At 38.0% G+C, this 14,087-nt stretch overlaps 1 protein-coding gene across 18 annotated transcripts in view; it reads left to right on the top strand.

Moving 5' to 3' along the window:
• Positions 1 to 14,087, top strand: part of LOC136238917 (spectrin beta chain-like) — an 81,336-nt gene that overhangs the window by 60,666 nt on the left and 6,583 nt on the right. For 10 of the 18 annotated variants that reach the window (XM_066029589.1, XM_066029587.1, XM_066029583.1 and 7 more), the window contains 10 exons: positions 5,442 to 5,495; positions 6,126 to 6,285; positions 6,603 to 6,679; positions 6,727 to 6,819; positions 6,867 to 6,918; positions 6,971 to 7,066; positions 7,115 to 7,194; positions 9,790 to 9,884; positions 13,795 to 13,848; positions 13,893 to 14,000. In XM_066029589.1, coding sequence (XP_065885661.1) covers positions 5,442 to 5,495; positions 6,126 to 6,285; positions 6,603 to 6,679; positions 6,727 to 6,819; positions 6,867 to 6,890 — 408 coding nt within the window. In that variant the 3' untranslated portion in view covers positions 6,891 to 6,918; positions 6,971 to 7,066; positions 7,115 to 7,194; ... (1 more) ...; positions 13,795 to 13,848; positions 13,893 to 14,000. Of the gene's footprint in view, positions 1 to 5,441; positions 5,496 to 5,539; positions 5,640 to 6,125; positions 6,419 to 6,602; positions 6,680 to 6,726; positions 6,820 to 6,866; positions 6,924 to 6,970; positions 7,067 to 7,114; positions 7,195 to 9,789; positions 9,885 to 13,794; positions 13,849 to 13,892; positions 14,001 to 14,087 lie in introns of those variants that run through there. The other 8 variants (XM_066029592.1, XM_066029591.1, XM_066029584.1 and 5 more) reach the window with 7 other exon arrangements.

Genomic DNA, 14,087 nt, shown 5'->3' with positions numbered 1-14,087 from the left:
TAAAGAAAGAGAAGTTTGAGTTTGTGTTGGACATGTGGTTCACTTTATCTTTTTCTCCAATTTTTGCTTTCGTCCTACATGGTCATTGGAAGGACCAGTAAGACATAACTTACCAAGCAATGGACAAGAGGGTGGGCCAGGTGGGCCATAGTCCACCCAATAATTACTGCCCTAAATATTTTTAACTGAGCAATAGAGTGGTTACATCTCCTTTGTAACAAAATCAGTCGCCATATTTTTTTGCAGGCTAGAATTGTGTAACTAATGGCATCACCTGAATTAAGTCAGAGACTCAGTGAATACGCCAGTAATTTAGTCCTTAGTAACAAAAGGAGATATTTAGAAAAGGTTTCAGGCATAGGTGATCCATACTGCATCCCAGCAGAACAGCTTCATACAGAAGGACTTCTTGGTCCTGGCGGAGAGTTTTATACATCAGAAAAATTTAAGGCATTTAAAAGCTTAGAAACGTATAAGTATCTTGAAAGCGGGTTTGTAAATGTCCTTGATGTCAAAAACTTGATGACAATAATAGAGTTGTGACTGTTGGAAAGGCTGTATCTGTACTCGTGCGGTGGTTCAACTAGTGTAGTAGTTAGCAAGCGTTTACCTTCTGTCTGCTAATTGTGTGGCTCTTGTATATAGAGTGCAATAGCTGTCTTGTACAATAATAATAATAATATCTGGCTATATGTATGTGGTGTGGTAAATCATGTTATACTGAGGTTACCGTACATTACATCATACTTACACTATAGGTTAGACATTTGCAGAGAGCTAATGAAGCCCTCCTCTCTACGTGGGTTAAATGCAAAGATGATGGAGTTGTAGAATCTGCTCATTGTACATGCATGGTAGGATTAGGGGAAGCCTATTCTCATGTTGCAGCAGTTTTTTTAATTTTTTTTGGAAGCTAAATTTTGTATTTCTATAGACACACAGCTACAATAGAGCTACTCCACTAGGCCATGGTGATGTATGCAGTTGCTACACTGAATATGCATATCCTAGTCATCTGTGGTAATAGTGTAGCTACCTTTAGCTTGCCAGCTAAAGCTTGTACCTTTTTTGAAGTGCTTTCCACAGACAAACACATTAGCCAAGCTTTTCTTAGTCAAATCTTCCCGTGAAATTGCCTTTAACCAAGTCTGTCTCCATTCTGATGTCACTTCACATATTTGGCTTCCCTGGTGTTGTATCACTGCTGGAAGCTTGAAAAAGTGGCATTTGTCTTCTGGAGATTGATTAGAACAACCTACAATAGCACACCGTACCATACCAATGTTATACACTAAACCAAAGTTGCTACAATGCAGATAAATGCTACCACAGTAACCAAGCAATTGCCAGGGTTCAACAAAAATATGGCAGAGCCGATTTCATTACCAAGGAGATGCAACTGCTCAGCTACACACATACCATTCTGATTCCTGGTTCCCAATTGTCACTGAAGCAGCTGACTCGTGTTTCTCCTTGTAACAGCTACTGTTGACATTGTTTGTCATAGTTGTAGTTGTTGTAGGAGGCCATTCATAATTGTTATCTCACATCATTCCCTGAACCTTGTAAGGTAACACCCCCGGCCTTTATTTAGGACAGGCACCCCCGGCCTTTATTTAGGACCGGCATTTATGGCTTTTATTTAATTAGGACTGGCGACAACACATGTTGACATTAAACTGGACAAGCCATTTCATCCCTATGCTACTACTTTTAGGTTCCCACAAAGATACATGGTTTTAAGGAATTGCTCTTGCCAACATTCATGGGGTAGCTTTCTTCATTAACTATATTCTGATGTAGTGTTTTGCCACACTTGCCAGAAGGCTATCACGGAGAAGACAATACGTAACTTAACAAGGCCTGATCGAGCTTTTGTAAGTTATTATTAAACCAACATTAGCTGCAACTGGCAGCTTTCAACTGGATTTTCAAACTGGATTTTCAAACTGGATAAATGGACTGGCAAAAATTTTAAGCTGGATACTGGCTACCCCCTAGAGGGAAAAATGCTTTGCATTTTGCAAACACAGTAGTGACTTTACTATGTAACAATTTGGCCCACCCAATGTTAATAAAATGAACTGGCCCTGGCAATGGATTCGCCTGTTCATTGAAAATGTTGTGGTGTAAGTTACAACTCCGTATAAGACTACATTTGTAAGTTGTGGTCATTTAATTAAACTCCTGTAGTTAGTTGTCCGTATACTATCACTGTACCAGTGGCATAGTCAAGGGTGGGCACATGCCTACCCATATATTCCTGGGACATTGGCGCCCACCCATTAATGCTATTACCGACAAGAAATGAGTAGTGCATACCTTGACAGCACTGTAAATCAACAGCTGTGCTAGTGAGATAAGTTCAATGATTATATTGTGTGATCCGAGTAGTTTTGGTGCTTTCTATTTAATGCACAGCATCACGTGGTCCCAATTTTAGGCAGGGGAAAGAGGAACACTGTTGTGTGTAGCAGCACGGGTTCTGTTATTGGTGAGATCAAATGGCCTGAAGTGATAAAGGAAAATTAAATTCTCTGGTGTTAGATAAGTCAGTTAGAGACGATAGATTCAGTGGTGACTGCGAATAAGCCATACGACTATCTTAAGAGTAGAAAGAGTTGTGTACAAGTGCAGACGAGCTAACAGAACAAGACAAGGAGGTGTAATATGTTAGTTTTTATTTCTAGCTTCTATATCATTCGTGCAGTAGTAGTGAAATATGCTGCAGGAACAGCAGCATAGCATATAGCCAGCTAGACACATTTATGCACTTTTGAAACAGTTTTTAAGCCACATGTATGTATATGGTCCACTAAGGATGGACTCACGTTTTCTGCTAGATAGTTGCATGGGGTGAAATGTGTGGGTGAGTGTGCCCACCCATTGCTGAAGGCCTGGCTACACCACCGCACTGAATACATCAATTATTCTGTTGTTACCACTTAGTAGCACTGCATCTAAATTTGTCAGCTTTTTGGACTGAAACTTCAGTTGACCATCCTTTGGCTGTCTACAGTACGTACAGTTGTAGATAAACGAAATGTAATAAAACAGAATCCTAATAATGTGCAAAAATGCAATTTGAAAATATGTGAACATGTGGGGTTTTGCAGATCTGGTCACATATTCTATTTTCGTTTGTTTTTAAGATCTGTGGTACAATGAAACCAATATACCTGATGATTACCTTATCAGCTTCTCATAAAATAACACATACCGGCGGACAGGTTATCTCATTATTTAAGTCATACTAGTATTTGAAAAAAATTGTTAATTTAAAAATGAAGTAGGGACCTATGCAATAAAAACTAGGAACACTACACCTACTGCATGCATGCCTCTAACTATGCTTTCCTTTGTATTTGTATGTATCCATCGATGAAGATGATGATCACGATGGTTGTAGCCAAGTGCTGCCAAATCTAACTATCATAAGAAAATACGTAGATACATTAATACTTAGCTGAGACAAATATCATTGCATAAACTAAGCAACAGAGACAATGAATCACCATCGTCCACTGAGTATCCTATCCCCATGCTTTCAATAAAACGCCTAGATAAAAGCCAGGGGGCATAATAATAAATACACCGTATCCTAAATAAAGGCGCAGGAGACTTGATGAATAACAGCACACCAAAACCTTGTGCATGCATGTGATCCTCACTATACATATTACAACTTGACCTTGCCTTTATTTAGCTCCATCATAAAATGAATCCTTTAGTCCACATGCATACTGGAATTTCCCGCATCTTCCAGTTTCCTATGTGCCTTCAAATTAAGCCAGAATAGAAGAGCCAGTGGCTTCCAAAAAAACAAACAAACATTATTTTAGTAGATTCCACATGGGTCAATTATCTCATTCTTCTCTTAGTTCTCTACGACTGACCAGCTGTGTCGACTTAGCGGAGTTGAACCAGGACTCTTGTCCGTGGACTGGTAGCTACGGTAACATCTATTAAAATTCAGTAAAGCACTTTTCAAGTCAATTATTTTGTCATTACACATCGCACTGATTCACACAACTCGTAATCCATTTTCGAACATTTAAGATGTACGTCACGTGTCAGCTTCCCATGGAATTTTAAAAATATTTTGATCACATGATGCACATAACTTTATGGGGACCAGTCATAACTTTATGGGGACCAGTCATAACTTTATGGGGACCAGTGTGTGTTGAAATTATATCGCTGATGTATCATCGCCAGTATGTTTATTCCATTATGTTACTATTCAGATTGTTGGTGTAGCAAAGTGCACCCCGGATTTGCTGCATATTAGTCGCCATCAAGCTGGCACCAAGGAATTTATTCAGTAGCATATTTAGATGCCACAGAATTATTTCAGAGCTGGATTTCAGAAGCACTTCAGTCCTGGCGCTACTACAAGAGGTATACTAGCTAGATATCTGCAACTTCGAATTTGCAATTGGGATCCCGTTTGTGATAGGTTCACAACCATGCCCATCAAATAAAAATCTAGGTAGACTAATAGCAATAGAGTGTGGAGACGACACCTTTCAATGATCTAGCTACATATTTTATTACCAGTAAACAAGATGATCTTACCCTCTATTGGTCTATAGCTAGCTGTACACCCCTTGGCTGACTCAAGATACTTTAATAGAACAGTCACACTAACACAACAGTCACGTATACAGAGGCGTAACTAGGGGTGAGCATTTCCCCTATCATCAAAAGTACTGGTTATCCCACCATCAACACCTTTTGCCCTCTCATTAGAAACAGCTACTTAACTGCCACACTAGCTGTCTTATGTATCAATCGGTGCTGCTGTTTGGGAGTTAGCTGGGTCACAGACAGACTGACAGCTTTTCAGCTTTATATAGTAGATTACTGAAAAGTAAAGTGGTCACTTTCAGCTATGTTCAGCCTGTTACACAGTGTTACTAAGGAAGAACATTACGTGAAGGACCTCTGCAATCAATCCACTCACAACAGAAAACTCAGACGATTCCTGTTATGTAGGGAAACCATCACGCTGCGCTACTGCGATTTGTCACCGTTTGTTGTCAGCAAAGATAAATGGAACACAAAGGAGGACACAGATAAGTCCATGAAGCATTAAATGTCCACTAGTATATCTTCAGGTGTAGGTGACCTCCCTTGTTTCGCTACTTTTTATTTCTTTGATCCCAATTTGAACTCATAATTCTTAAAATGAGTTTCACGACTTTTATAAAAGGCTAAAGCACACATACACACTTAATGATATAACAATCCCTTCAATTTATTGTATGTAAATGTTTATACCGTAGTCTGGAAATATTTTGTCTGAAATGGCTTAAATTTTTGTGGTTACTAGCAAACCATGAAAATATTTAAATGACAAATACTTTCCGGACTATGACAAGCTCAACTGTTTGCCCCGTATCTTGTATGATGTCATTATTAAGTTGCTATGGTTATAGATCACTACTGTGGCTTCATCTGTTGTCGTATTGATCAAGGCTGTTCAGTTTGATGTAAGGTTGTCATGGTAATGTATGTTATGATGTCATTGATTTAGTATCACCGAGAGTCAGATTGTGATTGTCTAGTGTACATATTGACCTTCTTCATTCTGGTGTTGTCCTTTGCCTTTAGAGTTCTTCTTCCTGGAGTTTAATGTAAGTCAATTGTGCAGGGTTCAAAATATGAGGTAGTACTTAAGTGGCCATTTTGTAAACTTCTCTACCCATTTAGTTGAAATGAAACCACTTTTGAGCCAAAGCATACCTTTGCTTTAGTTTAATGAGCCTTTATTTCTCCATTTTGATGACTTGCTCACGTGGCTTAACATGAGAGATATTGTGGGTTCTGCATCCATAGTCATAAAGTATTTTTTCAATTTGAAATAGGCAATCACATGTGAGTAATCCTATTCAAATCTTGTTCTCATTGGCTCATTTACACCACAGACTTTGATGACCACAGATACACAATTCACAATAGACAGATAGGTACACTCACATTTTTATGAGAACAATTTCAGTAAATTAAACTAGGTGCATGCCCACAGTCAGCCTGAGTGTGGGTGCACGTTTGGTTTAAAAATGGCTAGCATCCTCCTATTATTTTGAAGTAGTGGTTTTGTTACATTGTATTCCTTCCAGTATCTACCGAAGGAGTTAAGCAAGTATAAGAAAATTAACTGGCTCAGCTGGCAGGCATGGTTATGGCCCCGCAAGCTGAAACCATCTCATGGTGTCATTTTGGAGGAGAGTACTTCAAGAATTAGTGGAGGGGTTCAACGTGTGCAAGAGTCGAGGAGAGGTACTGCAGCTAGCATGACCACCAGTGTGTTTGTGACTCCTAGAACATCACCTCCACATGAGTCTGTCTGTTTGTGTGTATACAAGAGGTTCTGCAGGTGTCCGCACCTTCACCAGTGAGACATGGTACAGCCTCCTGTAGGATACCAATCCTGTACCAGGGGATTTACCTTTGTAGTAATTACCTGAGTAGTGTACAGGTGTCCCATGTTTCACTGGGTAGGTGTGACCATGTATAGGACAGTCAACTTTGTGTGGTTTGTATAGTTTATAGTGTAGTGAGTATTACAAAGTGTTATGTGTTGTATTCCACTACAGATGGTCCCAGTGTACAGAGGTTTGATGTAGTTCCTGAAGAGTCAGAAGAGATAGAGGCAGCAACACTGTCAGCACTGGTGAGCTAGTGGTGTAGTATACAACACCATTACTAGTGTCACTATAGGATCACTCTTATATACAACAAGGTGTGGAGAGCCTGGCAGTGACTGAAGAGTTGTTGTCCTCATTGGATGGGTGGAAACTAGAGCGACAAGAGGTGTGTCACTATTGTTGTCATGCCAATGATGTTGTCACGCACTGTAGGGTGGGGTCATGTGCTACAGCTGATCTATAGGTGGCCGTAAGAAGTGGAGGAGTGAGTTGGGTGTGTCAATAAGCAATACAGCCAATCAGATTTTGTTACACAGAGCATCATTAACGTCAACATTATCACACTATGGCAATTCGTATATTATCAGTTTGAACATCAGGTGGATTGGAACCCGCATGTTGCAGTTGCCGAGGTAACATGTGGCTCACATGACTACAATGACAGCTTGTTTTGAATATAGTCATTTTATCGTATCAATGAAAACACCGACCTAACATATGTGGTGTCTACCGAGGCAGGAGGAGGCATTATCAGTACAAAGTAAGCTACTACAACATGAGGTGGAAGTGTGTGAGTAGTTGTATCAAGTGTTATAGAAACTGTTGTTGGTATGTAAGTACAAATTGTAAACACTTTACTAACACACTACAAGTATACAGAAATTGGAATTTTCAACTAGAGTAGGGACCATAGCACATCAATAAAAAGTACTGAAACAAGCTGGAGTAGTGCACAATATTAAATCACAGTAAAACAATAAGAAGTATTATATCCCTACTGTACTCAAGATACCATAATGGAATTGCACAGTAGGGATATAACACTTCTTATTGTTTTACTGTGATTTAATATCATGCACTACTCCAGCTTGTTTCAGTACTTTTTATCGATGTGCTATGGTCCCTACTCTAGTTGAAAATTCCAAATGTTTCTGTATACTTGTTTGTTAACTTTTTTTTTTGTAAATGACTGGTGAACCCACGCATACCGCATCTGAAATGGCACTGCGCACCTCAGCTATATCAATTATTGTCTGAAAAGTGAAGTATCCATTACGCTTCATTGTTGGCTATGTTCAACCCATTACACAGCAGTACGAATCAAGAACTGTATGAAAAGCACCTTTGCAATCAAAATAGCCACTATGAAAAATACGGACAATTTCTGTTATGAAGAGAAGCCATCATGTGCTACTGCCAAATCGACACTTCGCTGTCAGCAAAGATGAATGGGATACAAAGGAGGACACTGGTAAGTCCATGAAGAATGCATTGTATGTACTGCAGTATGCCAAAAGGCACCTCTCAGGCTGAAGCAACTTCGAACAGTGGAAACTCAAGCCCGTAGCCTTAGTTGTTATTGAGTTACACTTGTCTGAAGGCATCAGTCAGTCAGTAGAAAATTCTGTTAAATAATTTAAAATAAATAAATTCCATAGCAACTTGTTGAAAGCGTTTCGTGTCGATCTGAAAGCTTGTTTGGGCTTAGTTTTACCTAACCAATACTGCCTCATCATCGTCAGGGGAAATTGATGCTGTTTTTGGGTGATGTTATTTTGTGGACCACGCCTACTCCTTTGTGGTCCCTACTATACAGTACTATCGTACTGTATGATACACTGATTTGGTGTATATCAGAAACATTTTAAGATAGATATGTGACCTAGTTTGTGAAAAGGTTCCTTTCCACACATTTTACATGTCAACAAACTAATTGTTATAATAGTTGAATACTTGTACTGATTAAGTTTCATATTATATCAAAAGTTACCAAATACTGTAACTAGTGGAATATTTGAGTCAATGATAATCATACAGTATGGTAGTACTGTATAGTAGGGATCATGGAGGTTTGGGCTTTCTTAGAAACCAGCCTCACTTTTCCTTCATGACAGCTTGGCAGTATTGGTTAGGCATAACCAAGCCTTCAGACCAACACCAAACCCTACCAACAAGTTTCTACAAGTGACTGATACCTCCAGCCAAGTATAAATCAACAGTGGATAAGGCTGTGGGTTTGATTTCTTCACTGTTTCATTGCTTTGTCCTGAGATGTACCTTTTCGCCAATCACAGTATGTACAATACACACATCATGAACTAACTTTGTGTTCCAGTTATTTTTGCTGACAACAACATAAAGTGTTGATGGATGATAACGTGATTCAGCTTCACTGAGGCTGTGTTGACTAGCTGCTGTCACACTAAATGCCCTTAACCACTTGATTGATAACAAAACATAATGACCACTTCACTCTTCAGTAATTGATTGTTGAGACAATGTGTTCAGATGAAAAATTTACAAGCCTAGCACATTCTTTCCTTTGATACAGTGTGTGCTGGTTCAGTAGTCATGTTATATAACAAGTTGATGTTGTGCTATTTCTAAACACCAGCCACCATGCAGCAAACATTTACTAACTGGAATTAATTAACAATGTGTATTTGTTCTTTGTTACTACATAGAGAATTATTAGCATAGTAATTTGTATTTTGTAATAGATGAAATATTTTGTAGTTCTGTAATTACGTTGCTATGCACTGCTAAGAAGGTGTACTTTGAACAAACCACTTTAACCCACTAATAATGTACAGAAGTATCTTCTTAACTTTGTCTATAACGTTTTCTTACGCAAATTATCTTGGCAAGCCTCAAAGTTGCTCTTAATTTTTGTATGGACATGCCCCCTTTCAACTAGTGGACATTTAATCCCTACTTCAGTCTATACCCATGACTGAATTAGGGATCAGATGTCCACTAGTATATCTTCAGGTGTAGGTGACCTCCCTTGTTTCCCTACTTTTTTTCTATGATCCCTAATTGAACCTAAAATTCCTATTTTTCCTTATACCTGTTATACAGTGCAGTATGATAATATTGTTTATTAGAGATTATGAAGGTTTAGTATAATGAATTCCTTCTAGTGTATCTGCAGGAATAGTCAATCTCTCTTGTTTCACTACATTTCGCAATGATCCCTAATTGAACTAATTGAACTTGAAAAGTTCCTAAATTTTCCTTGTATTTGTCCTTTATATTATCAACGGTGATATTTCAGTAATCTCTTGTATACTTGACATGTTGTTGTGTCCAACATTGAGTGTGTGTTGTCACCTACAGTATTGTCATCATGTAGGGATTTTGTCACCGTACGCTACTGGGAGTAGCATACTATGCAGTAGGGAAGGCTGTCTCACATGACTCAATGCCTTCTAAGAGTGGAAGAATTAGGTCAGTGTGTATTACCATATATGTGACTTGTACTATCTCAGCAAAAACTCACCTAGTTCACACAAGCATGTGTTCATTTAAAAAATAATGTTAAATCACACATGCTATAATTATACAAAGAAAAAATTTGCAAATTTTAATCAAGCCATTATTCAGAGAAGCCAGACTCAAAACTATACACCATCTTTTTCACCTGCTCATGGAGAGTTTGAAAATGTTTGTTTTGTTGGTGTAGTCTGAACAGTATGTGTGTTATGTGTGTTTGTTTACGATGGAGTAAACGTAAACAAAATTGTTGTCATTCAGTAAAACTACCTTCACACCATATGTGTAAGTGACTACAGGACTAACACTATACCTTGATGGATCTGCCACTCCTTGGTGAACATTTTAAGCTAATCTCAATGTTGTAGACTAGTGAGAACGTATTTTATTTATTTTTAATATTGTCACTGTACAAATTGATTTCCTTGCTCTTCCTACTGTCTAGGACAAAATTACTTTGAAATTTTGGTGATCCATTCCTTGGACACTAGAGATAATTCTGAGAAAATAAACAAGTTGATTTCTACTTCTAAAAACCAGGCGCCCAGTAAATACCATCCCTTGAATATATAACTCTTAACACACTACATGCTGTTAATTTGTTTCTCGCCATGCATAGCAACATAATTGATAAATTACAAAATAATTGGTGAAATACTAAATACATTTAATTTTAATGTACTGCATGTATTGTTACAAAACATTGCTAAAGAAGTGTAACTTGAGCAAACCACTTTAAACCACAAATTACATGAAGAAGTATCTTCTTAACTGTTTTATGGTTTGTCTATTGTGTTTTCTTTTACACAAAGCCTCATGGCTGCCATTAAGTTTTGTTCATGTACAAAGGGGATACACCCCCTTTCAACTCAAGAAGATATGCGATTCCTGGTAACATACAAGGCCTGTTGTGTTGTTTTTCAGTTGTTATATACACATGTTACAGCACGCAGGCTAACCTCTACTAAACTGTTTCACCTGATCTGGCCACACCCTCTCAAGTAAACACAACATAAACAGAAAGCTAAATTTTAATACAGTACGTAACAACCTTTATTCATTGTTTATTTTCTGTAACTCAAAGCCTGTTTGCTCACGTGGGTGTTGGACAGACATACTGACACTCAGACACGCAGTTTTGGCCAAACCAATTTTAGGAAACCAGGCACATGCGTCCCCCTCTCCCCTGGTGGCACGCATCTGGTTTATAAAAATTTGGAAGTTGTGCAAACTAGATGGATTTTTGCTGAGACAGTCACATAATGGTAGGATAGTGTTGTTAATAGTAACTGGTGATACACTCTGGTAAGAAAAGAATTGTTTATGTTTCACTGTCTAATTGTGACTTAAGTAAAAATATATTATAAAGATCACAAAGCTACACTCAACTATTTGTAGAGACCTAAAATGTCCTCATAAACACATGATTCTTTAACACGTCACAACACTGTTGTAGTCTGTTGAATTACTTCATTACATGATAATAGACCAGTCATGAGTGCTAGCAACAAATTCCTCTACCTGAAAAGTAGTGTATGTTGAGTGAGAAACTCTGTCTAGCTTTAGTGGTGAGTCAAGTCAAAATAATTTTTATATGAGATTCATGATGGTTGTTCGCTGTCAAGAATTTGAGGTGTTTGTGCCGTACACTTTTAACTGATGTTCTTTGTATGAATAATACAGTGTGTGTGTGTGTGTGTGTGTGTGTGTGTGTGTGTGTGTGTGTGTGTGTGTGTGTGTGTGTGTGTGTGTGTGTGTGTGTGTGTGTGTGTGTGTGTGTGTGTGTGTGTGTGTGTGTGTGTGTGTGTGTGTGTACCCTCTATTGGATTATATGACTGTTCTATTAGAGTATCTTGATACAAGTATAGGAGCTAATCTTCCTTTGAAATAAACTTCTCCATATCCCCTAGTTCCATTGTTACTACAATATTGACTATAGTACAGTGCCGGCTACCTTACAAACCTTCATGGCACCTTAGTAAAACCAGCTACCTTACAATACCTTCATGGCACCTTGGCAGTATTGGTTAGATGTAACCCGGAGCTTATAAGCGCCGAAGGCGTAACCAAGCCCAAAAGTGTCCAAATAATTAAGTTGCTATAGAATTTTAAAAATTTTTATTTATCAGAGTTTTCAACTGACTCACTAATTGCCTGCCTGCCTGATTCCTTCAGACAAGCGTAACTCAACAACCACTAATGCTTTGGGCCAGATTGTTTCACTGTTAGACATTGCTTCAGCCCAACTGGTGCCTTTTGGCATACTGTAGTACATACAACACATGCTACATGGACTTATCTGTGTCCTCTTTGTGTCCCATTTTATCTTTGCTGACAACAAAGGTGACAATTAGCAGTAGCGCAGCGTGATGGTTTCCCTACATAACGGGAATCATCCGAGTTTTCTGTTGTGAGTGGATTGATTGCAGAGGCCCTTCACGTAATGTTCTTCCTTAGTAACACTGTGTAACAGGCTGAACATAGCTGAAAGTGAAGTATAATGACCACTTCACTTTTCAGTAATAATTAATAGATGGGATGTACGTTCAGATGTGAAATTAATTTAATGGCATGCCTGACATCATCCTTCCAGTATGTGCGGGTTCATTAGTCATAATTATGTGATTAAAAAGTAAACAAACAAGTAGAAGGAAAAATTAGGAATTTTCAGTCTGATTAGAGTGAGGTCACCTACACCTGCAGATATACTAGTGGACATTTAATCCCTAATTCAGTCATGGGTATAGACTGAAGTAGGGATTAAATGTCCACTAGTATATCTTCAGGTGTAGGTGACCTCCTTTGTTCCGCTACATTTTATGACTATGATCCCTGTTACTTGTTAGTTATAATGATTGGTTAACCCACTCAGTCAGGTAGTCACACAGTCAGTCAGTAGATAAATCTACTGGATAATCCTATTGGAGTATTACACTTTTATACCTAATCAATACTGCCAAGGCACTATTGTGAGGTAGCTGGTTTCTGATCAGTATTCCTTTATGAGAAAATGAAAACCTCCATGATCCCTACTATACAGTATTACCATACTTTATGGTGTACACATGTTTGTATGTAGTACACAATAGCTTGATCCACATTAATTTTGTATTAACATTCAATTTGTTCTACTTGCAAACTATGACTCTTTGTAAACCAAACGTAAGTATGTCAATATGTATGTATGTAAATATTTTTTTGAGAAGTCCAGTTTAAAAGAGGTTTTGTCAAAACCACAGAAACCCATCTAGATGTGCCACTGTCACTGAAGTGTGATAGCAGCTTTTTGTGAGTAGTTGTGAATCATTCGGTAAAGCTTTCTCCAGCCTGTTTATTTTAAGAACTGCCATAAAACAATTTGCGAGTGGCTAGCAGGAGTGAAATCAACTGATAAGGGATCATATAAAAAGTAGTGAAACAAGGGAGGTCACCTACACCTGAAGATATACTAGTGGACATCTGATCCCTAATTCAGTCATGGTTATAGACTGAAGTAGGGATAAAATGTCCACTAGTATATCATCAGGTGTAGGTGACCTCCCTTGTTTCACTACTTTTTATTTCTTTGATCCCTAGTCAAACTTATAATTCTTAAAATGAGTTTCACAATTCTTTATAAAAGGTTCAAGCTCACATACACACTTAATGATATAACAATCCCTTCAATTTATTGTATGTAAATGTTTATATTGTAGTCTGGAAAAATTTTGGCTGAAATGGTTTTAAATTTTTGTTGAACAAATTTTTGTGGTTACTGGCAAACCATGAAAATATTTAAATGACAAATATTTTCCAGACTATGACAAGCTCAACTGTTTGCCGTATTATCTGGTATGATGTCATTATCAAGTTGCTATGGTTATAGATCACTACTGCAGTTTCATCTGTTGTCATATTGATCAAGGCTGTTCAGTTTGATGTAAGGTTGTCATGGTAATGTATGTTATGATGTCATTGATTTAGTATCACCGAGAGTCAGATTGTGATTGTCTAGTGTACATATTGACCTTCTTCATTCTGGTGTTGTCCTTTGCCTTTCCATGGCTAGAGTTCTTCTTCCTGGAGTTTAATGTACGTAAGTCCAGGGTTCAAAATATGAGGTAGTATATACGCTAACATCCTCCTATTATTTTGAACTCTAGTTTGTAGTGGTTTTGT

This window comes from Dysidea avara, chromosome 11 (genome assembly GCF_963678975.1).
Source record: "Dysidea avara chromosome 11, odDysAvar1.4, whole genome shotgun sequence".
Classification (NCBI taxonomy): Eukaryota; Metazoa; Porifera; class Demospongiae; order Dictyoceratida; family Dysideidae; genus Dysidea; species Dysidea avara.
The sequence above is the reverse complement of the archived record's forward strand: the minus strand, read 5'-3'. Positions and strand labels throughout refer to the sequence as shown.